This window comes from Coregonus clupeaformis, chromosome 21 (assembly GCF_020615455.1).
Source record: "Coregonus clupeaformis isolate EN_2021a chromosome 21, ASM2061545v1, whole genome shotgun sequence".
In the NCBI taxonomy this organism is placed as follows: Eukaryota; Metazoa; Chordata; class Actinopteri; order Salmoniformes; family Salmonidae; genus Coregonus; species Coregonus clupeaformis.
This window is the reverse complement of record NC_059212.1, coordinates 54,419,359-54,441,858: the sequence shown is the minus strand read 5'-3', so window position 1 is coordinate 54,441,858 and position 22,500 is coordinate 54,419,359. Positions and strand designations below refer to the sequence as shown.

The window sequence follows — 22,500 nt, the reverse complement described above, 5'->3', positions numbered from 1 at the left end:
CCACCATCATCATCATCATCACCATCACCGTCATTACAATTGATGTTGAACACTCTTGAAACATCACAGCGTGTAGCAGTGTCAGCTCAGTGAAAAGTCCTTGTTTGAAAGGAGCCCTCAACACAAACAACATGACACTAGACACTAACAGTGACTATGTACGTCCCAAATGGCACCCTATATCCTTTATAGTACACTACTTTTGACCAGAACCCTATGGGCTCAGGGTACAGGGTGCCATTCAGGACGCAGCCAGTGTTAATTCTAGAGTCCTCTCTCGCTCTTGTTTCTTCCTTTGTGATGCAATCCCCAGAGATGTTCTCCTAAGAAAATCATATTTTTTATTAACGAGTTTTGCCTTAATTAGCTAATAGGGTTGTTTTATCAATGATCCTGGAAAAGAACAGCCCAATGGAAGACTAACGGAGAGAGAGTGAGAGAGCGAGAGAGAGAGAGAGAGAGAGAGAGAGAGAGAGAGAGAGAGAGAGAGAGAGAGAGAGAGAGAGAGAGAGAGAGAGAGAGAGAGAGAGAGAGAGAGAGATATCTCTATTCCTTTGGAACTTTTGTGAGTGTAATGTTTACTGTTAATCTTTTATTGTTTATTTCACTTTTGTTTATTATCTATTTCACTTGCTTTGGCAATATAAATATATGTTTCCTATGCCAATAAAGCCCTTAAATTGAATTGAGAGAGAGCGAAAGAGAGAGAGAGAGGGAGAAAGAGAGAGAAAGAGAGAGACAGCAAGAGAGCGCGAGTGTCATTTGAGATACATTTTTCATTATATCTGTTTTAATTAATGAACCTACTGAAAAAATGTCCCTGAAATATGAAATTACCTGACGATGCAAACATGTGAAAACATGGGTGTTAATACTTTGGTTCTCCAGCTGCTGGTACAGTATGTTCCTTATGTCACTGTATGGGGTTACTGTATATGTTTGTGTAGAAAAAAATATAATTTGTGATGCTACCTCTCATGAACACACAAACACACATGCACACACACTCACATGCACCCCCCACACACACACACACACCTACAGTATATCCACTCTGCCTGACCCTGTCTTTGTCTTTGTGACAGTGGGGACTGTGAGGTTCTCTCAGGAGCCAGCGGACCAGTCTGTTGTTCTGGGGGGGAAGGTGGTTCTGTCCTGTGTCGTCTTCAACTATAGCGGCATTGTACAGTGGACCAAGGATGGACTAGCACTGGGCATCGGAGAGGACCTCAAGGGTGAGAGCCCACACACACACACACACGAGTGCACACATACGCTCGCAAGGATGCACGCAAACACACACACACACACACATACATTCATTGTGCTCCTTGGTGTTCACCTCTCTGATGGTTGTTATGCTGATGGTTCTGATGGTTGCTATGCTGCTGGTAGGTGGAGGCAGGCAGAGATGATGTAATCTGGACCAATACTTTTGTCCCCTTTGGAATCCAAATCGATGATGTCATAATTCGAGGGCGCTTCCAGACTTGTGGTCTGCCCTCTAGTGTTTGGAATACACCATGCATGATGTTATGAGAGTCCGTTTTTCATTGTTTGTGTTTCTCTATGTGAATGAAAGTGTGTGTTCATTCTCTCAGATGTATAATGTGCTGCTATTCTTCACAGGTCTTCATTTAAATGTATTTATTTTCTATGTAAATCTGTCGTCTCAGCGTGACCCAGATACCGTGTGCTGCAGATGTACAGTACCAGTCAAAAGTTTGGACACACCTACTCATTCCAGGGTTTTTCTTTATTTTTATAATTTTTTACATTGTAGAATAATAGTGAAGACATCAAAACTATGAAATAACACATATGGAATCATGTAGTAACCAAAAAAGAGTTAAACTCATCCCAAACCATCTCAATTGGGTTAAGGTCGGGTGATTGGGGAGGCCAGGTCATCTGATTGTCACGCTCTGGCTCCGGGACTGTGTATTGTGAGCCAGGGTGTGTTCATTTTGGTTGTGTTTCCTTGTTTGGTCGTGTGACTCCCAATCAGTGGTAACGAGTGTCAGCTGTCGGCTCGTTATCTCTGATTGGGAGCCATATTTAAACTGTCAGTGTTCACCTTAGTGTTGTGGGTTTTTGTTCCTTGTCAGTCATTGTAACTGAGGACTTCACGATTCGTCATTGTTTGTTGTTTTTTTGTAGTGAGTACTTTATTTAATAAAGTCATGTTCGCTCAACGCGCTGCGCTTTGGTCTCCCTCATTAGACGATCGTGACAGAAAAACCCACCTTAACCAGATCAAGCAGCATGAAGAAGAGAGAGGATGGACTTGGGAGCAGTTGAGTAGGAGTCTCGACTGGGCCAAGCCAAGAGAAGAGGAGAGAGGTTGGACTTTGGAGCAGTGGGGTGATAGTCTGGCGAGAACGATGGAGGCCTGGTCCACGAAGAGGAGAGAACCCCAGAAATTTTTTAGGGGGGGGCTCACGACGTCGGACCAGCAGGAGGCCGCGATAGAGCGGTCCAGTGGGTTGCCGGAGGAGGCCGTCGGGTTACGGGGGCCACTGGTCGAAGAGGGATGGAGGAAGTAGAGGCACGGCGAGAGGTACTGGCGTGTGTTGCCAGTCCGGTCCGGCCCGTTCCAGATCCCGGTGTAGGGCCAGTGGTGTGTGTCCCCAGTACAGTCCGGCCCATCCAAGCTCCCCGCACCAAGCCAGTGGTGTGCGTCGTCAGCCCTGTCCGGCCTGTTCCTGCTCTCCGCGCCAAGTCTGTGGTGCGCGTCGCCAGCCCTGTCAGACCCGTGCCTGCTCTCCGCACCAAGTCTATGGTGCGTTTCGTCAGCCCTGTCCGGCCTGTTCCTGCCACTCGCACCAAACCAGGGGTGCGAGTCGCCAGCCTGGTCCAGCCCGTTCCTGCTACTCGCACCGGGCCAAGGGTGCGAGTCGTCAGCCGGATTCTGCCTGTTCCTGCCACTCGCACCAAGTCAAGGGTGCGAGTCGTCAGCCGGATTCAGCCCATTCCTGCTACTCGCACCAAGCCAAGGGGTGCGAGTCGTCAGCCGGATTCAGCCCATTCCTGCTACTCGCACCAAGCCAAGGGTGCGAGTCGTCAGCCGGATTCAGCCCATTCCTGCTACTCGCACCAAGCCAGGGATGCGAGTCTTCAGCCTGGTGAGGCCTGTTCCGGCTCCACGCACCATGCAAAGGGGTGCGTATCGTCTGCCAGGTCCGGTCCATTCCTGCCTCACGCGCCAAGCCAGGGGGTGCGCGTCGGCAGTCCTGATCCAGCTAACTGGGTCAGATCGGACTGGGGGCACTACGGGGGATTGTAGTAGGGTGGTGGTCAAGCCCGGGCCGGAGCCGCCTCCGAGGAGCAATACCCACCCAGCCCTTCCCTATTTGGGGTGTAGGCGCGGTCGGAGTCCGCGCCTTTAGGGGGTACTGTCACGCTCTGGCTCCGGGACTGTGTATTGTGAGCCAGGGTGTGTTCATTTTGGTTGTGTTTCCTTGTTTGGTCGTGTGACTCCCAATCAGTGGTAACGAGTGTCAGCTGTCGGCTCGTTATCTCTGATTGGGAGCCATATTTAAACTGTCAGTGTTCACCTTAGTGTTGTGGGTTTTTGTTCCTTGTCAGTCATTGTAACTGAGGACTTCACGATTCGTCATTGTTTGTTGTTTTTTTGTAGTGAGTACTTTATTTAATAAAGTCATGTTCGCTCAACGCGCTGCGCTTTGGTCTCCCTCATTAGACGATCGTGACACTGATGCAGCACTCCATCACTCTCCTTCTTGGTCAAATAGCCCTTACACAGTCTGGAGGTGTGTTTTGTGTCATTGTCCTGTTGAAAAACAAATGATAGTCCCACTAAGCGCAAACCAGATGGGATGGCGTATTGCTGCAGAATGCTGTGATAGCCATGCTGGATAAGTGTGCCTTGAATTCTAAATAAATCACTGTCAGTGTCACCAGCAAAGCACCCCCACACCATAACACCTCCTCCTCCATGCTTTACGGTGGGAAATACACATGCAGAGATCATCCATTCACCTACTCTGCGTCTCACAAAGACACAGCGGTTGGAACCAAAAATCTCAAATTTGGACTCATCAGACCAAAGGACAGATTTCCACTGGTCTAATGTCCATTGCTCGTGTTTCTTGGCCCAAGCAGGTCTCTTCTTATTATTGGTGTCCTTTAGTAGTCGTTTCTTTGCAGCAATTCAACCATGAAAGCCTGATTCACGCAGTCTCCTCTGAACAGTTGATGTTGAGATGTGTCTGTTACTTGAGCTATGTGAAGCATTTATTTGGGCTGCAATCTGAGGCTGGTAACTGTAATTAACTTATTCTCTGCAGCAGAGGTAACTCTGGGTCTTCCTTTCCTGTGGCGGTCCTCATGAGAGCCAGTTTCATCATAGCGCTTGATGGTTTTTGCGACTATACTTGAAGAAACTTTCAAAGTTCTTGAAATATTCCGTATTGACTGACCTTCATGTCTTAAAGTAATGATGGACTGTCATTTATCTTTGCTTATTTGAGCTGTTCTTGCCATAATATGGACTTGGTCTTTTACCAAATAGGGCTATCTTCTGTATACCCCCCCCTACCTTGTCACAACACAACTGATTGGCTCAAACGCATTAAGAAGGAAATAAATTCCACACCTGTTAATTGAAATGCATTCCAGGTGACTACCTCATGAAGCTGGTTGAGAGAATGCCAACAGTGTGCAAAGCTGTCATCAAGGCAAAGGGTGGCTACTTTGTAGAATCTCAAATATATTTTGATTTTCTGGTTACTACATGATTCCATATGTGCTATTTCATAGTTTTGATGTCTTCACTATTATTCTACAATGTAGAAAATAGTTTAAAAAAATAAAGAAAAACCCTGGAATGAGTAGGTGTGTCCAAACTTTTGACTGGTACTGTACAGTATCTCTCTCCGTCTCTACCCCCAGCCTGGCCCAGGTACCGTGTGCTGCGGGTGATAGACGTGGGCCAGTATAACCTGGAGATCTCTGCCGCTGAGCTGTCCGATGACTCCCTGTACGAGTGCCAGGCCACAGAGGCTGCCCTGCGCTCCCGGAGAGCCAAACTCACCGTCCTCAGTGAGTATCTATCTGTGTGTGTGTGTCCACTGCAGTGTGTGACTGTGTGTGTCAAGAGTGAGTGTGTGTGTGTGTGTGTGTCCAGTGCGTGACTATGTATTATTATGTGGAGTATGTGTATCTAGTACAGTTTGTCAGTGTGTGTGTCCAGTGCAGTGTATGACTGTACAGTGTGTGTGTTGTATTGTATATATGCAGAGTGTGTGTGTGTCAGTGTGTGTGTGTTGTATTGTGTATATGCAGAGTGTGTGTGTTCAACGACGTGTGTGTGTTGTATTGTGTATATGCAGAGTGTGTGTGTTCAACGACGTGTGTGTGTTGTATTGTGTATATGCAGAGTGTGTGTGTTCAACGACGTGTGTGTGTTGTATTGTGTATATGCAGAGTGTGTGTGTTCAACGACGTGTGTGTGTTGTATTGTGTATATGCAGAGTGTGTGTTCAACGACGTGTGTGTGTTGTATTGTGTATATGCAGAGTGTGTGTGTTCAACGACGTGTGTGTGTTGTATTGTGTATATGCAGAGTGTGTGTGTTGTATTGTGTATATGCAGAGTGTGTGTGTTCAACGACGTGTGTGTGTTTTTTTGTTGTCCTACAGTCCCTCCTGATGACCCAGTGATCGAGGGCTTTCCAGAGATTCTGCTGAGAGCCAATGCCTCGTACAACCTGAGCTGTGTGTCCCGCGGGGCCAAGCCACTGGCCCTCATCGAGTGGCAGCGGGACGGCGTGACCCTGGAGGGAGCTTTTAGCTCCACCGTGAGTCACACACAGACATGCACACCGATGCATGTTGCCATATTTGATGTTTTTTCACTAAATACACCTTTCGCTGGCTCCACCCTGTCCTCCCTCTCATTCTCTCTCCCCCCTTCCCCCACTCTCTCTCCCCTCCCCCCTCCCCCCACTCTCTCTACCCCCTCTCCCTCTCTCTCTCTCTCTCTCCTCCCTCTCTCTCCCTCCCCCAGGAGGTTCTCCCAGATAGAAAGAGGGTGACGACCCGGAGCTTCCTGCCCATCATCCCTGAGGACAAAGACACAGGACGCAACTTTACCTGTGTGGCCAGCAACCGGGCTGTCCCCATGGGCAAACGCACCACTGTCACCCTCAACGTGCACCGTAAGTGTGTGTGTGTGTGTGTGTGTGTGTGGTGGGGTTTTAAGGTATGAGTGTGTGATTGTGTTTCAGGCTTATTTAATCCCTCCCTCTTCCTCCCTCCCCCCTCCTCCCCTTTCTTCCTTCCTTCCCTCCCTCCCTCCGTCCTACAGACCCCCCCAAGGTGAACCTATCCATGGAGCCTCAGTCTGTCCTGGAGGGAGAGAGAGTCACCTTCACCTGCCAGGCCACCGCCAACCCCCCCATCATGGGCATCCGGTCAGTGGGAGTCTGTTGGATAAGTGTGTTGGCTGGGTGGTAGTCAGCAGTGTGTTGGCTGTGTGGTATTCAGTAGTATGTTGGCTGGGTGGGATTCAGTAGTGTGTTGGCTGGGTGGTATTCAGTAGTATGTTTGCTGGTTGGTATTCAGTAGTGTGTTTGCTGGTTGGTATTCAGTAGTGTGTTGGCTGGGTGGTATTCAGTAGTGTGTTTGCTGGGTGGTATTCAGTAGTGTGTTTGCTGGTTGGTATTCAGTAGTGTGTTTGCTGGGTGGTATTCAGTAGCGTGTTGGCTGGGTGGTATTCAATAGTGTGTTTGCTGGTTGGTATTCAGTAGTGTGTTTGCTGGGTGGTATTCAGTAGTGTGTTGGCTGGGTGGTATTTAGTAGTGTGTTTGCTGGGTGGTATTCAGTAGTGTGTTTGCTGGGTGGTATTCAGTAGTGTGTTTGCTGGGTGGTATTCAGTAATGTGTTTGCTGGGTGGTATTCAGTAGTGTGTTTGCTGGTTGTTATTCAGTAGTGTGTTTGCTGGGTGGTATTCAGTAGTGTGTTTGCTGGTTGTTATTCAGTAGTGTGTTTGCTGGGTGGTATTCAGTAGTGTGTTTGCTGGGTGGTATTCAGTAGTGTGTTTGCTGGTTGTTATTCAGTAGTGTGTTTGCTGGGTGGTATTCAGTAGTGTGTTTGCTGGGTGGTATTCAGTAGTGTGTTTGCTGGTTGTTATTCAGTAGTGTGTTGGCTGAGGGGTATTCAGTAGTGTGTTTGCTGGTTGGTATTCAGTAGTGTGTTGGCTGGGTGGTATTCAGTAGTGTGTTTGCTGGTTGTTATTCAGTAGTGTGTTTGCTGGTTGGTATTCAGTAGTGTGTTGGCTGGGTGGTATTCAGTAGTGTGTTGGCTGGGTGGTATGGCTGGGTGGTATTCAGTAGTGTGTTGGCTGGGTGGTATTCAGTAGTGTGTTGGCTGGGTGGTATTCAGTAGTGTGTTTGCTGGGTGGGATTCAGTAGCGTGTTGGCTGGGTGGTATTCAGTAGTGTGTTTGCTGGGTGGTATTCAGTAGTGTGTTTGCTGGTTGGTATTCAGTAGTGTGTTTGCTGGGTGGTATTCAGTAGTGTGTTGGCTGGGTGGTATTTAGTAGTGTGTTTGCTGGGTGGTATTCAGTAGTGTGTTTGCTGGGTGGTATTCAGTAGTGTGTTTGCTGGGTGGTATTCAGTAATGTGTTTGCTGGGTGGTATTCAGTGGTGTGTTTGCTGGTTGTTATTCAGTAGTGTGTTTGCTGGGTGGTATTCAGTAGTGTGTTTGCTGGGTGGTATTCAGTAGTGTGTTTGCTGGTTGTTATTCAGTAGTGTGTTGGCTGAGGGGTATTCAGTAGTGTGTTTGCTGGTTGGTATTCAGTAGTGTGTTGGCTGGGTGGTATTCAGTAGTGTGTTTGCTGGTTGTTATTCAGTAGTGTGTTTGCTGGTTGTTATTCAGTAGTGTGTTTGCTGGGTGGTATTCAGTAGTGTGTTTGCTGGGTGGTATTCAGTAGTGTGTTTGCTGGTTGTTATTCAGTAGTGTGTTGGCTGAGGGGTATTTTTTTATTTTTATTTTTTTTATTTCACCTTTATTTAACCAGGTAAGCCAGTTGAGAACAGGTTCTCATTTACAACTGCGACCTGGCCAAGATAAAGCAAAGCAGTGCGATAAAAACAACACAGAGTTACATATGGGGTAAAAAAACATAAAGTCAAAAATACAACAGAAAATATATATACAGTGTGTGCAAATGTAGCAAGTTATGGAGGTAAGGCAATAAATAGGCTATAGTGCAAAATAATTACAATAGTATTAACACTGGAATGCTAGATGTGCAAGAGATTATGTGCAAATAGAGATACTGGGGTGCAAAATAGCAAAATAAATAACAATATAGGGATGAGGTAGTTGGGTGGGCTAATTTCAGATGGGCTGTGTACAGGTGCAGTGATCGGTAAGGTGCTCTGACAACTGATGCTTAAAGTTAGTGAGGGAGATAAGAGTCTCCAGCTTCAGAGATTTTTGCAATTCGTTCCAGTCATTGGCAGCAGAGAACTGGAAGGAATGGTGGCCAAAGGAGGTGTTGGCTTTGGGAATGACCAGTGAGATATACCTGCTGGAGCGCAGACTACGGGTGGGTGCTGCTATGGTGACCAATGAGCTAAGATAAGGCGGGGATTTGCCTAGCAGTGATTTATAGATGGCCTGGAGCCAGTGGGTTTGACTGACGAACATGTAGTGAAGACCAGCCAACAAGAGCGTACAGGTCACAGTGGTGGGTAGTGTATGGGGCTTTGGAGACAAAACGGATGGCACTGTGATAGACTACATCCAATTTGCTGAGTAGAGTGTTGGAGGCTATTTTGTAAATGACATCGCCGAAGTCAAGGATCGGTAGGATAGTCAGTTTTACGAGGGCATGTTTGGCAGCATGAGTGAAGGAGGCTTTGTTGCGAAATAGGAAGCCGATTCTAGATTTAACTTTGGATTGGAGATTCTTTATGTGAGTCTGGAAGGAGAGTTTACAGTCTAACCAGACACCTAGGTATTTGTAGTTGTCCACATACTCTAGGTCAGACCCGTCGAGAGTGGTGATTCTAGTCGGGTGGGCGGGTGCCAGCAGCGTTCGATTGAAAAGCATGCATTTAGTTTTACTAGTGTTTAAGAGCAGTTGGAGGCTACTGAAGGATTGTTGTATGGCATTGAAGCTCGTTTGGAGGTTTGTTAACACAGTGTCCAATGAAGGGCCAGATGTATACAAAATGGTGTCGTCTGCGTAGAGGTGGATCTGAGAGTCACCAGCAGCAAGAGCGACATCATTGATATACACAGAGAAAAGTGTCGGCCCAAGAATTGAACCCTGTGGCACCCCCATAGAAACTGCCATAGGTCCAGACAACAGGCCCTCCGATTTGACACACTGAATTCTATCTGAGAAGTAGTTGGTGAACCAGGCGAGGCAGTCATTTGAGAAACCAAGTTATGGCTGGGTGGTATTCAGTAGTGTGTTTGCTGGTTGTTATTCAGTAGTGTGTTGGCTGGTTGTTATTCAGTAGTGTGTTGCTGGGTGGTATTCAGTAGTGTGTTGGCTGGGTGGTATTCAGTAGTGTGTTGGCTGGGTGGTATGGCTGGGTGGTATTCAGTAGTGTGTTGGCTGGGTGGTATTCAGTAGTGTGTTGGCTGGGTGGTATTCAGTAGTGTGTTTGCTGGGTGGGATTCAGTAGCGTGTTGGCTGGGTGGTATTCAGTAGCGTGTTGGCTGGGTGGTATTCAGTAGCGTGTTTGCTAGTTGGTATTCAGTAGTGTGTTGGCTGGGTGGTATTCAGTAGTGTGTTGGCTGGGTGGTATTCAGTAGTGTGTTGGCTGGGTGGTATTCAGTAGCATGTTTGCTGGGTGGTATTCAGTAGTGTGTTTGCTGGGTGGTATTCAGTAGTGTGTTTGCTAGGTGGTATTCAGTAGTGTGTTTGCTGGGTGGTATTCAATAATGTGTTTGCTGGGTGGTATTCAGTAGTGCACACTGAAGCAGAAAAACATAGTTAAAGATTGTGCAACGGAAACCCCAAAACAAGCATTTCCTATTGGACAAGTTCAAGTAGTCCCTCCCCGTTTCAGTTAGTTTCTCTTCTATTTGGTGTCTAGGTAAGATGACCTGTGAGAGTGGATCTGTTAGTGTGTCTAAAACACAGTGAAGGAAAAAAGTATTTGATCCCCTGCTGATTTTGTACGTTTGCCCACTGACAGACATGATCAATCTATAATTTTAATGGTAGGTTTATTTGAACAGTGAGAGACAGAATAACAACAAAAAAATCCAGAAAAATGCATGTCAAAAATGTTATAAATTGATTTGATCAAATACTTATTTCCCTCATTAAAATGCAAATCAATTTATAACATTTTTGACATGCGTTTTTTTCTGGATTTCTTTTGTTGTTATTCTGTCTCTCACTGTTCAAATAAACCTACCATAAAAATTATAGACTGATCATTTCTTTGTCAGTGGGCAAACGTACAAAATCAGCAGGGGATCAAATACTTTTTTCCCTCACTGTATATGATCGGTATGTGTTGGCGAGGCTGTTACACCTGTGTCTCTCTCAGGTGGGCGAAGGGTGGTGTCCTCCTGGAGGGGATGAGAGAGAGCGTGCTTGTGACCACAGCAGACCACTCCTTCCACACCGAGCCGGTTTCCTGCTCAGTCTTCAACGCTGTGGGTCACACCAACCTCAGCATCCTGGTCAACGTACACTGTGAGTCTGACCATTAGATAGATTTGATTGTCCTCCGAAGAGGAAATTCATTTCCACAGCTCATACATTTACATATGAAGACCAACAAATACATCACCCAGACATGACATTTCCAGTTCCATACCTCCAGATAAACAGCCAGGAGACTGAGATAGCACATTAGTCTTTTTATCTGCTTTCTTGTCTACTCTGTCTGTCCGTCAGTTCGTCTGTCTGTATACCGGTCTGTCTGTGTCTTCCTGTGTCTTCCTACTACTGCATCACATGAGGTTGGTGGCACCTTAATTGGGGAGGACGGTCTTGTGGTAATGGCTGGAGCGTAATAGGTGGAATGGTATCAAATACATCAAACATATGGTTTCCTGGTGTTTGATGTCATTCCATTTGCTCTGTTCCAGCCATTATTATGAGCCGTTCTCCCCTCAGCAGCCTCCACTGTGCTGCATCAATCTTTTTACCTGCAAACAGCAGTTGTGCTGCTCCTGGCTCATCCTCACGTGAGGTCCCCTCTTCATTAGGTGTTTAGGCGATTCTCACTACACCTTCCGAAGGGTGTGCCGATCGCTTTGATCAGGCCCGATCTGAGTCAGGTGGCTTAACCACTGCTCCTCCCTCTTCAGCCACAGCCAATGTGATGCTCTCTCTGCCTCCTGCCCAGCTGTGCAATCTTCTTCCTCTGTGCTCCTTTTACTCTGAGGATACTTAGTGTCCTCCACAGAGACTGGCCTGGGAAGCTTCTTGCCCCAACCTCCACTGGCAGGCCTTCTATTCCTTTGTCTGTACAGTGCCTGGTACTTCAATTCTACCTCAATCCTCTCCCTTACCATGGAACCGTCAGCTCATCCTCTCCCTTACCATGGAACCGTCAGCTCATCCTCTCCCTTACCATGGAACCGTCAGCTCATCCTCTCCCTTACCATGGAACCGTCAGCTCATCCTCTCCCTTACCATGGAACCGTCAGCTCATCCTCTCCCTTACCATGGAACCGTCAGCTCATCCTCTCCCTTACCATGGAACCGTCAGCTCATCCTCTCCCTTACCATGGAACCGTCAGCTCATCCTCTCCCTTACCATGGAACCGTCAGCTCATCCTCTCCCTTACCATGGAACCGTCAGCTCAAGCATTATGATGTTCTTTATGCTCCTCAGCCAGATCAGCAGATCTATCTACTATACCTGTCTGTCTACCTGTCTACTATACCTGTCTGTCTACTATACCTGTCTGTCTACTATACCTGTCTGTCTGCCTATCTACTATACCTGTCTGTCTACTATACCTGTCTGTCTGTCTACTATACCTGTCTGTCTGCCTATCTACTATACCTGTCTGTCTGCCTATCTACTATACCTGTCTATCTACTATACCTGTCTGTCTACTATACCTGTCTGCCTATCTACTATACCTGTCTGTCTACTATACCTGTCTGTCTGCCTATCTACTATACCTGTCTGTCTATATACCTCTCTGTCTGTCTATCTGTCTGTCTGTCTGTCTGTCTGTCTGTCTGTCTGTCTGTCTGTCTGTCTGTCTATATACCTCTCTGTCTGTCTATCTGTCTGTCTGTCTATATACATATACAGTGGGGAGAACAAGTATTTGATACACTGCCGATTTTGCAGGTTTTCCTACTTACAAAGCATGTAGAGGTCTGTCATTTTTATCATAGGTACACTTCAACTGTGAGAGACAGAATCTAAAACAAAAATCCAGAAAATCACATTGTATGATTTTTAAGTAATTAATTTGCATTTTATTGCATGACATAAGTATTTGATACATCAGAAAAGCAGAACTTAATATTTGGTACATAAACCTTTGTTTGCAATTACAGAGATCATATGTTTCCTGTAGGTCTTGACCAGGTTTGCATACACTGCAGCAGGGATTTTGGCCCACTCCTCCATACAGACCTTCTCCAGATCCTTCAGGTTTCGGGGCTGTCGCTGGGCAATACGGACTTTCAGCTCCCACCAAAGATTTTCTATTGGGTTCAGGTCTGGAGACTGGCTAGGTCACTCCTTAGTTGCCCTGGCTGTGTGTTTTGGGTCGTTATCATGCTGGAAGACCCAGCCACGACCCATCTTCAATGCTCTTACTGAGGGAAGGAGGTTGTTGGCCAAGATCTCGCGATACATGGCCCCATCCATCCTCCCCTCAATACGGTGCAGTCGTCCTGTCCCCTTTGCAGAAAAGCATCCCCAAAGAATGATGTTTCCACCTCCATGCTTCAAGGTTGGGATGGTGTTCTTGGAGTTGTACTCATCCTTCTTCTTCCTCCAAACACGGCGAGTGGAGTTTAGACCAAAAGCTCTATTTTTGTCTCATCAGACCACATGACCTTCTCCCATTCCTCCTCTGGATCATCCAGATGGTCATTGGCAAACTTCAGACGGGCCTGGACATGCGCTGGCTTGAGCAGGGGGACCTTGCGTGCGCTGCAGGATTTTAATCCATGACGGCGTAGTGTGTTACTAATGGTTTTCTTTGAGACTGTGGTCCCAGCTCTCTTCAGGTCATTGACCAGGTCCTGCCGTGTAGTTCTGGGCTGATCCCTCACCTTCCTCATGATCATTGATGCCCCACGAGGTGAGATCTTGCATGGAGCCCCAGACCGAGGGTGATTGACCGTCATCTTGAACTTCTTCCATTTTCTAATAATTGCGCCAACAGTTGTTGCCTTCTCACCAAGCTGCTTGTCTATTGTCCTGTAGCCCATCCCAGCCTTGTGCAGGTCTACAATTTTATCCCTGATGTCCTTACACAGCTCTCTGGTCTTGGCCATTGTGGAGAGGTTGGAGTCTGTTTGATTGAGTGTGTGAGCTGGAATTCTTACTGGTTGGTAGGTGATCAAATACTTATGTCATGCAATAAAATGCAAATTAATTACTTAAAAATCATACAATGTGATTTTCTGGATTTTTGTTTTAGATTCCGTCTCTCACAGTTGAAGTGTACCTATGATAAAAATTACAGACCTCTACATGCTTTGTAAGTAGGAAAACCTGCAAAATCGGCAGTATATCAAATACTTGTTCTCCCCACTGTACCTGTCTGTCTGTCTGTCTGTCTGTCTGTCTGTCTGTCTGTCTGTCTGTCTGTCTGTCTGTCTGTCTACTATACCTGTCTGTCTGTCTGTCTATCTGTCAGTCTGTCTATATACATATACCTGTCTGTCTGTCTGTCTGTCTGTCTGTCTGTCTGTCTGTCTGTCTGTCTGTCTGTCTGTCTGTCTGTCTGTCTGTCTCTACTATATACATACAGGACCAGTCAAAAGTTTGGACACACCTACTCATTCAAGGGTTTTTCTTTATTTTTACTATTTTTTACATTGTATAATAATAGTGAAGACATCAAAACACATATGGAATCATGTAGTAACCAAAAAAGTGTTAAACAAATCAAAATAAATTGTATATTTCAGATTCTTCAAAGTAGCCACCCTTTGCCTTGATGATAGCTTTGCACACTCTTGGCATTCTCTCAACCAGCTTCACCTGGAATACTTTTCCAACAGTCTTGAAGGAGTTCCCACATATGCTGAACACTTGTTGGCTGCTTTTCTTTCACTCTGCGGTCCGACTCATCCCAAACCATCTAAATTGTGTTGAGGTCGGGGGGATTGTGTAGGCCAGGTCATCTGATGCAGCACTCCATCACTCTCCTTCTTGGTAAAATATCCCTTACTCAGCCTGGAGGTGTGTTGGGTCATTGTCCTGTTGAAAAACAAATGATAGTCCCTCTAAGCCCAAACCAGATGGGATGGAGTATCACTGCAGAATGCTGTGGTAGCCATGCTGGATAAGTGTGCCTTGAATTCTAAATAAATCACAGACAGTGTCACCTGCAAAGCACCCCCACACCATAACACCTCCTCCTCCATGCTTTATGGTGGGAACTACACATGTGGAGATCATCCGTTCACCCACACCGCGTCTAACGAAGACACGGCGGTTGGAACCAAAAGTCTCCAATTTGGACTCCAGACCAAAGGACAAATTTCCACCGTTCTAATGTTCATTGCTCATGTTTCTTGGCCCAAGCAGGTCTCTTCTTCTTATTGGTGTCCTTTAGTAGTGGTTTCTTTGCAACAATTCGACAATGAAGGCCTGATTCACACAGTCCCCTCTGAACAATTGATGTTGAGATGTGTCTGTGACTTGAACTCTGTGAAGCATTTATTTTGGCTGCAATTTCTGAGGCTGGTAACGCTAATGAACTTATCCTCTGCAGCAGAGGTAACTCTGGGTCTTCCATTCCTGTGGCGGTCCTCATTAGAGCCAGTTTCATCATAGCACTTGATGATTTTTCTGACTGCACTTGAAGAAACTTTCAAAGTTCTTGAAATTTTCCGGATTGAATGACCTTCATGTCTTAAAGTAATCATGGACTGTCGTTTCTCTTTGCTTATTTGAGCTGTTCTTGCCATAATATGGACTTGGTCTTTTACCAAATAGGGCTATCTTCTGTATACCACCCCTACCATGTCACAACACAACTGATTGGCTCAAACGCATTAAGAAGGAAAGAAATTCCACAAATTAACTTTTAACAAGGCACACCTGTTAATTGAAATGCATTCCAGGTGACTACCTCATGAAGCTGGTTGAGAGAATGCCAACAGTGTGCAAAGCTGTCATCAAGGCAAAGGGTGGCTATTTGAAGAATCTCAAATATAAAATATATTTGATTTGTTTAACACTTTTTTGGTTACTACATGATTCCATATGTGTTATTTCATAGTTTTGATGTCTTCACTATTATTCTACAATGTAAGAAATAGTAAAAATAAAGAAAAACCCTTGAATGAGTAGGTGTGTCCAAACTTTTGACTGGTAGTGTATATCTGTCTGTCTATATACCTGTCTAACTACTGTATCTGTCTGTCTGTCTATCTGTCAGATGGTCCTATCCTGAAGGGGGCGCCCACGCCGATTACGGTGGACATTGACTCTGACGCCAAACTCAACTGCAAGTGGACCGGGAACCCTCCTCTTACACTCACCTGGACCAAGAAGGGCTCTAGCATGGTGAGAACTTACAAGCTATGTCCTCTGCTTCGGAAAGTATTCAGACCCATTGACTTTCTCCACATTTTGTTACATTACAGCCTTATTCTAAAATGGATTAAATAAATACAAATCCTCAGTAATCAACACACATTACCCCATAATGAGAAAGTGAAAATGGGTTTGTAGACATTTTTGCAAATGTTTTAAAAATAAAAACAGAAATACATTATTTACGAAAGTATTCAGACCCTTTGCTATGAGACTCGAAATTGAGCTCAGGTGTATCGTGTTTCCATTGACCATCCTTGAGATGTTTCTACAACTTGATTGAACATGATTTGGAAAGGTACACACCTTATATAAGGTCCCTCAGTTGACAGTGCATGTCAAAGCTGTAACATAACAAAATGTGAAAAAAGTCAAGGGGTCTGAATGCTTTCCGAAGGCACTGTATTCTCAGTTTGGGTAAAAAACATTTTCAATAAAGTCAATTCAGGAAGTAAACTGAAATTCAATTTCTAATTAAAATGTTCCTCAATGCTTGTCTATGAGAATTTTCTGGAAATTGGAACTTCAGTATACTTCCTGAATTTACTGGAATTTAAGTGGAATTGACCCCTACCCTGCTGCTGTCCTGGACCCTGAAACCCCATATCCTGAAGCCTGTATCCTGAAGCCCATATCCTGAAGCCCCTATCCTGAAGCCCCTATCCTGAAGCCCCTATCCTGAAGCCCGTATCCTGAAGCCCATATCCTGAAGCCCATATCCTGAAATCCCATATCCTGAAGCCCGTATCCTGAAGCCCATATCCTGAAGCCCGTATCTGAAGCCCATATCCAGAAACCCCATATCCTGAAACCCGTATCCTGAAGCCCATATCCTGAAGCCCATATCCTGAAGCCCATATCCTGAAACCCCATATCCTGAAACCCGTATCCTGAAGCCCATATCCTGAAGCCCATATCCTGAAACCCCATATCCATGCTACCAGTGCTTGAATTGGAGTGAAATAGGTGCCGGATGTAACACATTTTGGATGCCGGTTTTCTTTACATTTAATGGTAATCATCATATTTTTAAGTCAATATTGCCGTTACTCAGCATTGAACCATGTCCCCCCTGAACTTCATACTCTCTCCAACCCTAAATATACCCCCAGTTTAAATGTTGGTTTTAAACCCGACTAATGTTGAACTCCTAACCTATTCCATAAATATTTTATTAATGCTTTATAACGAATTAAGAAAAGCTCCAGGAACTTTAATGGAGCCTGCGGCTGAGGAAATCAACATGTTTTATGAATTAAATATCTCTCTCCCTCCCTTTACAACTCGATTCCATCTAACCTCCCTCCCTCTTGTGTGTGTGTGTGTGTGCATGTGTGTGTGTGGCGTGCGTGCGTGCGTGCATGTGTGCATGTGTGTTCTCCTCTCAGGTCCTCAGTAACAACGAGGAGCTGGTCCTGAAGTCAGTGAGCCAGGTGGATGCGGGTCAGTACGTGTGTAAGGCCATCGTCCCCAGGATTGGAGTGGGAGAGACTGAGGTCACTCTTGCAGTCAACGGTCAGTTACAGTACAGCCGTGTACAGTACACACATGCACCCACACACACACACACACACACACACACACACACACACACACACACACACACACACACACACACACACACACACACACACACACACACACACACAGAGCATAGTGTTACTTATAACATTTATATCCTTTTCATTCTACTGTTACTACTTCTGGGCCATGTGACACATCCTCATTTATTTAAAGACTGAACATTTCCCCAAAGTTTTGCTATTTGTTTATTTCTGTATAGGGGGCGCTGTTTCTATTACCATTTCATGATCATCTTTTAGTCCTTGCTTTTACCATTTTAACTCTTTGCCATTTTGAAGCCTTTTTTGTATTAGTATACAGTATTTATTGAAAATAAATCAAAACATTCGTAAGAAACAGTTTTATTCTGTGGTGCAGGGGGCTGACGCTCGTCGTCTGCAGTGAGGAGCTGTCTACCGCAGGACAATGTAGTTGTCTTGTGCAACGTAGTCTCGGGAGAGTTGCATGCCATCGCCACCATCAAAGACAATGGCAAGAGTTTTAATCGTTTGAACTGTGTGACCTGTTTCATTCAGGTGTGAGAGCAGCTTGACACTAGAAGAAGGGGGGAGGATGTGACCATGTGAACACATCCTAATTTAAAGACTGAACATTTCCCCCAAGTTTTGCTATTTGTTTATTTACGTATAGGGCGCTGTTTTCTATTACCATTTCGTATCATGCCATAGTTGAGATCTCATTCCACCATTTCACAAGAAACAGTTAAGTGTCTAGTAATTGAGTATTTGTCTGAATTGGTATTGGCTAAAGAGGTAATTGTAGGTCTCTACCACTAATTGGGCTAAAGAGCTACACCTGTCTAAATGTTTGTGGGAGAGTGCCAGGGAAGGAGAGAGGTAAGGACAGACCAGTGAGGATTATTATTTTATTCTTGGTCTTAATCTTGTAGTCCTTGTTTTTACCATTTTAACTCTTTGCCATTTCGAAGCCTTGTTTTGTATTTATATATTGAAAATAAATATGCATTGTTTGGAAGAAACGGTTCCAATTCTTTTAGTAAAAACCTTTTTCTGTGAAGGGCATCGACCGGCCCCGTCACAGGCCCATATTCAAAAAGGGTCTCAGAGTAGGAGTGCTGATCCAGGATCAGGTCCCCCTTGTCAATTGATTATAATCTAAAAGGCAAAAATTATCCTAGATCAGCACTACTACTCTGAGATGCTAAGGGGACAATTCAGACTTTATTCGATCTCCACCCCAAGCGAATAACTGGTGTATAGCATGCTATTCTCATGCTTAAGTTCAAGGTCAGAAAAGTGAGAGAAAAGCTCATAAAAAGGGGATTACATTCCATTTCCGTGCGCTTAACTCGAGTCGGAATCCCCCCCTAAATGAATTCAGACCCTGATACTACTGCTATGTTACAACAAGATTGTCGTTTTCCATGAATAAACATTGTGGGACTTGCTTTAACTCTTTTAAAAGTATTTTTGTGGCAGTGGATAGGATCGCCGGAACGTGTAAAAATTGGTTTGGTGTATCTAGCTTGAACGGTTCAAAAGTTACTGTTGGTTAGTTATTTTATGCTAATTTATGCAAATGTACATAGTTAATACGGATTTTAAGGAATTTGAAGTTAGGATAGGCTGAATGTTTTAAAGTTTGTTTTGTAGCTTAATTGGCTAAGGAGCATGACCATTTTGAATAGCTACCTCTGTATTCCATGGTTCTCATTCAAACCAATGTTAATTTATGCAAATGTTTTATGATAATAGTTCAAAAACTATATATAGTATCAGAAAATCTTTAGACAAGCAATCTAAGATCTAAGTAGGGTCAGTCTGAACATCTCAATGTTGGTTTGGAGTTGAAAGCTTAAACGGTGAAAGAACAGATAGGTCTAGAATTCTTAATTATTTTACCATTCTGCTCTATGGCCCCTTTTCCCCCATTGAAATGCATTGGTATCCATAGCAATGGCTGCGTTTGGGCAGCTCAATGACGAGACATGAGAGAGCTGTTAGCTGGCGTTTGCAAGCTACTTTTCGTCACGCTGAACTCTGACAAACAGCTGTAATTTTTTATTGGTAGCAGATCATTCTGTTCTGATTCCAGATTTGAATAGCAGAGAAGTAGACCAAGATGTCATACCCTCTACTGCCGGTTGTACACGACTTTCAAAATCCTAACATTGCTGAGCCGCTCACATTAATAATAAAACATTTCTTACTCTGCATTGTTGGTTAAATAAGGGCTCATAAGGAAGCATTTCATGGTAAGGTCCTACCTACACCTGTTGTATGTATGATTTGATTTTGATTTAAACGACCGTCTTTCCTGTAGTTTTTTGTCTTACAAACGTAGTGGTGCACACACTAAATGATCTGGCACAGACGGTAGGTCACACGTTAAATGATCTGGCACAGACGGTAGGTCACACGTTAAATGATCTGGCACAGACGGTAGGTCACACGCTAAATGATCTGGCACAGACGGTAGGTCACACACTAAATGATCTGGCACAGACGGTAGGTCACACGTTAAATGATCTGCCACAGACGGTAGGTCACACGCTAAATGATCTGGCACAGACGGTAGGTCACACGCTAAATGATCTGGCACAGACGGTAGGTCACACGCTAAATGATCTGGCACAGACGGTAGGTCACACGCTAAATGATCTGGCACAGACGGTAGGTCACACGCTAAATGATCTGGCACAGACGGTAGGTCACACGCTAAATGATCTGGCACAGACGGTAGGTCACACGTTAAATGATCTGCCACAGACGGTAGGTCACACGCTAAATGATCTGGCACAGACGGTAGGTCACACGTTAAATGATCTGCCACAGACGGTAGGTCACACGCTAAATGATCTGGCAGAGACGGTAGGTCACACACTACAAGATTATTCACTTGGTCGTGAGGATTTTCTCAATACCACGCTGTCTCACGAAAACAATGATGTGCTTAGATTGTTATCGTAGCTAGAACAAGCTGTGGCTCAAAGCAGTCTCATAAACGTTTTCCGTCAGTAATTCACACTTGCCATACAGTTGAAATATCTAGCCAACATTTTGAATTTTAATAACATTGCTTGTGAACTTCAGAGCTGTAACGATTTGACACATTGGCTTTGGTTAAAGGCAAATACAAACGCATACTATTAGTAGTCATCTCTCCTGCTCCAGAGTCTACACATCCTGGGTGATGGGAAACAACGTCGTCATCTCACTGGCTTCTTCTCTGGCCAGCTCTCATTGGCTATTGCTGATCACTGTTCTCAAAACTTGTTGTTGCACATCTCACACTACAAGAGCATTGAAGATTTAGTGCCGATAAAATCAAACGTTTGAAAATATCAGGTTGTCTGGAACTGCTCAAAGACCGGATCAGAGGCCCTCAGATTGCGTCTCTGACCCGCTCACATTAAACGAGCGTCGGTGACAGCCGCACACCCGAGTAGGCAACAACATGGGGATTTAGTCTCCGATCTCAAAAACTTTTCTGGGACAAAATTGTGTAGTGCACACCCGGCTTAAGTTTTTGTGTAAGTTGTAAAAATGTCAGTTGTTTGGAAAAATTGTTAATGTGGTTACTAAAATAGCTGTATAATTAGATTGGTATCAGATACAGTGGGGGAAAAAAGTATTTAGTCAGCCACCAATTGTGCAAGTTCTCCCACTTAAAAAGATGAGAGAGGCCTGTAATTTTCATCATAGGTACACGTCAACTATGACAGACAAAATGAGAAAATAAAATTTGAATTTATTTGCAAATTATGGTGGAAAATAAGTATTTGGTCAATAACAAAAGTTTCTCAATACTTTGTTATATACCCTTTGTTGGCAATGACACAGGTCAAACGTTTTCTGTAAATCACACTGTTGCTGGTATTTTGGCCCATTCCTCCATGCAGATCTCCTCTAGAGCAGTGATGTTTTGGGGCTGTCGCTGGGCAACACAGACTTTCAACTCCCTCCAAAGACTTTCTATGGGGTTGAGATCTGGAGACTGGCTAGGCCACTCCAGGACCTTGAAATGCTTCTTACGAAGCCACTCCTTCGTTGCCCGGGCGGTGTGTTTGGGATCATTGTCATGCTGAAAGACCCAGCCACGTTTCATCTTCAATGCCCTTGCTGATGGAAGGAGGTTTTCACTCAAAATCTCACGATACATGGCCCCATTCATTCTTTCCTTTACACGGATCAGTCGTCCTGGTCCCTTTGCAGAAAAACAGCCCCAAAGCATGATTGTTTCCACCCCCATGCTTCACAGTAGGTATGGTGTTCTTTGGATGCAACTCAGCATTCTTTATCCTCCAAACACGATGAGTTGAGTTTTTACCAAAAAGTTATATTTTGGTTTCATCTGACCATATGACATTCTCCCAATCCTCTTCTGGATCATCCAAATGCACTCTAGCAAACTTCAGACGGGCCTGAACATGTACTGGCTTAAGCAGGGGGACACGTCTTGCACTGCAGGATTTGAGTCCCTGGCGGCGTAGTGTGTTACTGATGGTAGGCTTTGTTACTTTGGTCCCAGCTCTCTGCAGGTCATTCACTAGGTCCCCCGTGTGGTTCTGGGATTTTTGCTCACCGTTCTTGTGATCATTTTGACCCCACGGGGTGAGATCTTGCGTGGAGCCCCAGTTCGAGGGAGATTATCAGTGGTCTTGTATGTCTTCCATTTCCTAATAATTGCTCCCACAGTTGATTTCTTCAAACCAAGCTGCTTACCTATTGCAGATTCAGTCTTCCCAGCCTGGTGCAGGTCTACAATTTTGTTTCTGGTGTCCTTTGACAGCTCTTTGGTCTTGGCCATAGTGGAGTTTGGAGTGTGACTGTTTGAGGTTGTGGACAGCTGTCTTTTATACTGATAACAAGTTCAAGCAGGTGCCATTAATACAGGTAATGAGTGGAGGACAGAGGAGCCTCTTAAAGAAGAAGTTACAGGTCTGTGAGAGCCAGAAATCTTGCTTTTTTGTAGGTGACCAAATACTTATTTTCCACCATAATTTGTAAATAAATTCATTAAAAATCCTACAATGTGATTTTCTGGATTTTCTTTTCTCAATTTGTCTGTCATAGTTGACATGTACCTATGATGAAAATTACAGGCCTCTCATCTTTTTAAGTGGGAGAACTTGCACCATTGGTGGCTGACTAAATACTTTTTTTCCCCACTGTATTTTTGTTACGATTTCAGATTTGAATAGCA

General features: G+C 44.8%; 1 protein-coding gene across 2 annotated transcripts in view; it reads left to right on the top strand.

Annotated features, from left to right (window-relative positions):
• LOC121535435 (kin of IRRE-like protein 1) overlaps positions 1-22,500 on the top strand; it is a 69,482-nt gene that overhangs the window by 36,610 nt on the left and 10,372 nt on the right. For both annotated transcript variants that reach the window (XM_041842496.2, XM_041842495.2), the window contains exons 2-9: positions 1,086-1,235; positions 4,915-5,064; positions 5,664-5,821; positions 6,031-6,181; positions 6,331-6,436; positions 10,543-10,691; positions 15,593-15,720; positions 17,139-17,265. In XM_041842496.2, coding sequence (XP_041698430.2) covers positions 1,086-1,235; positions 4,915-5,064; positions 5,664-5,821; positions 6,031-6,181; positions 6,331-6,436; positions 10,543-10,691; positions 15,593-15,720; positions 17,139-17,265 — 1,119 coding nt within the window. The remainder of the gene's footprint in view (positions 1-1,085; positions 1,236-4,914; positions 5,065-5,663; positions 5,822-6,030; positions 6,182-6,330; positions 6,437-10,542; positions 10,692-15,592; positions 15,721-17,138; positions 17,266-22,500) is intronic.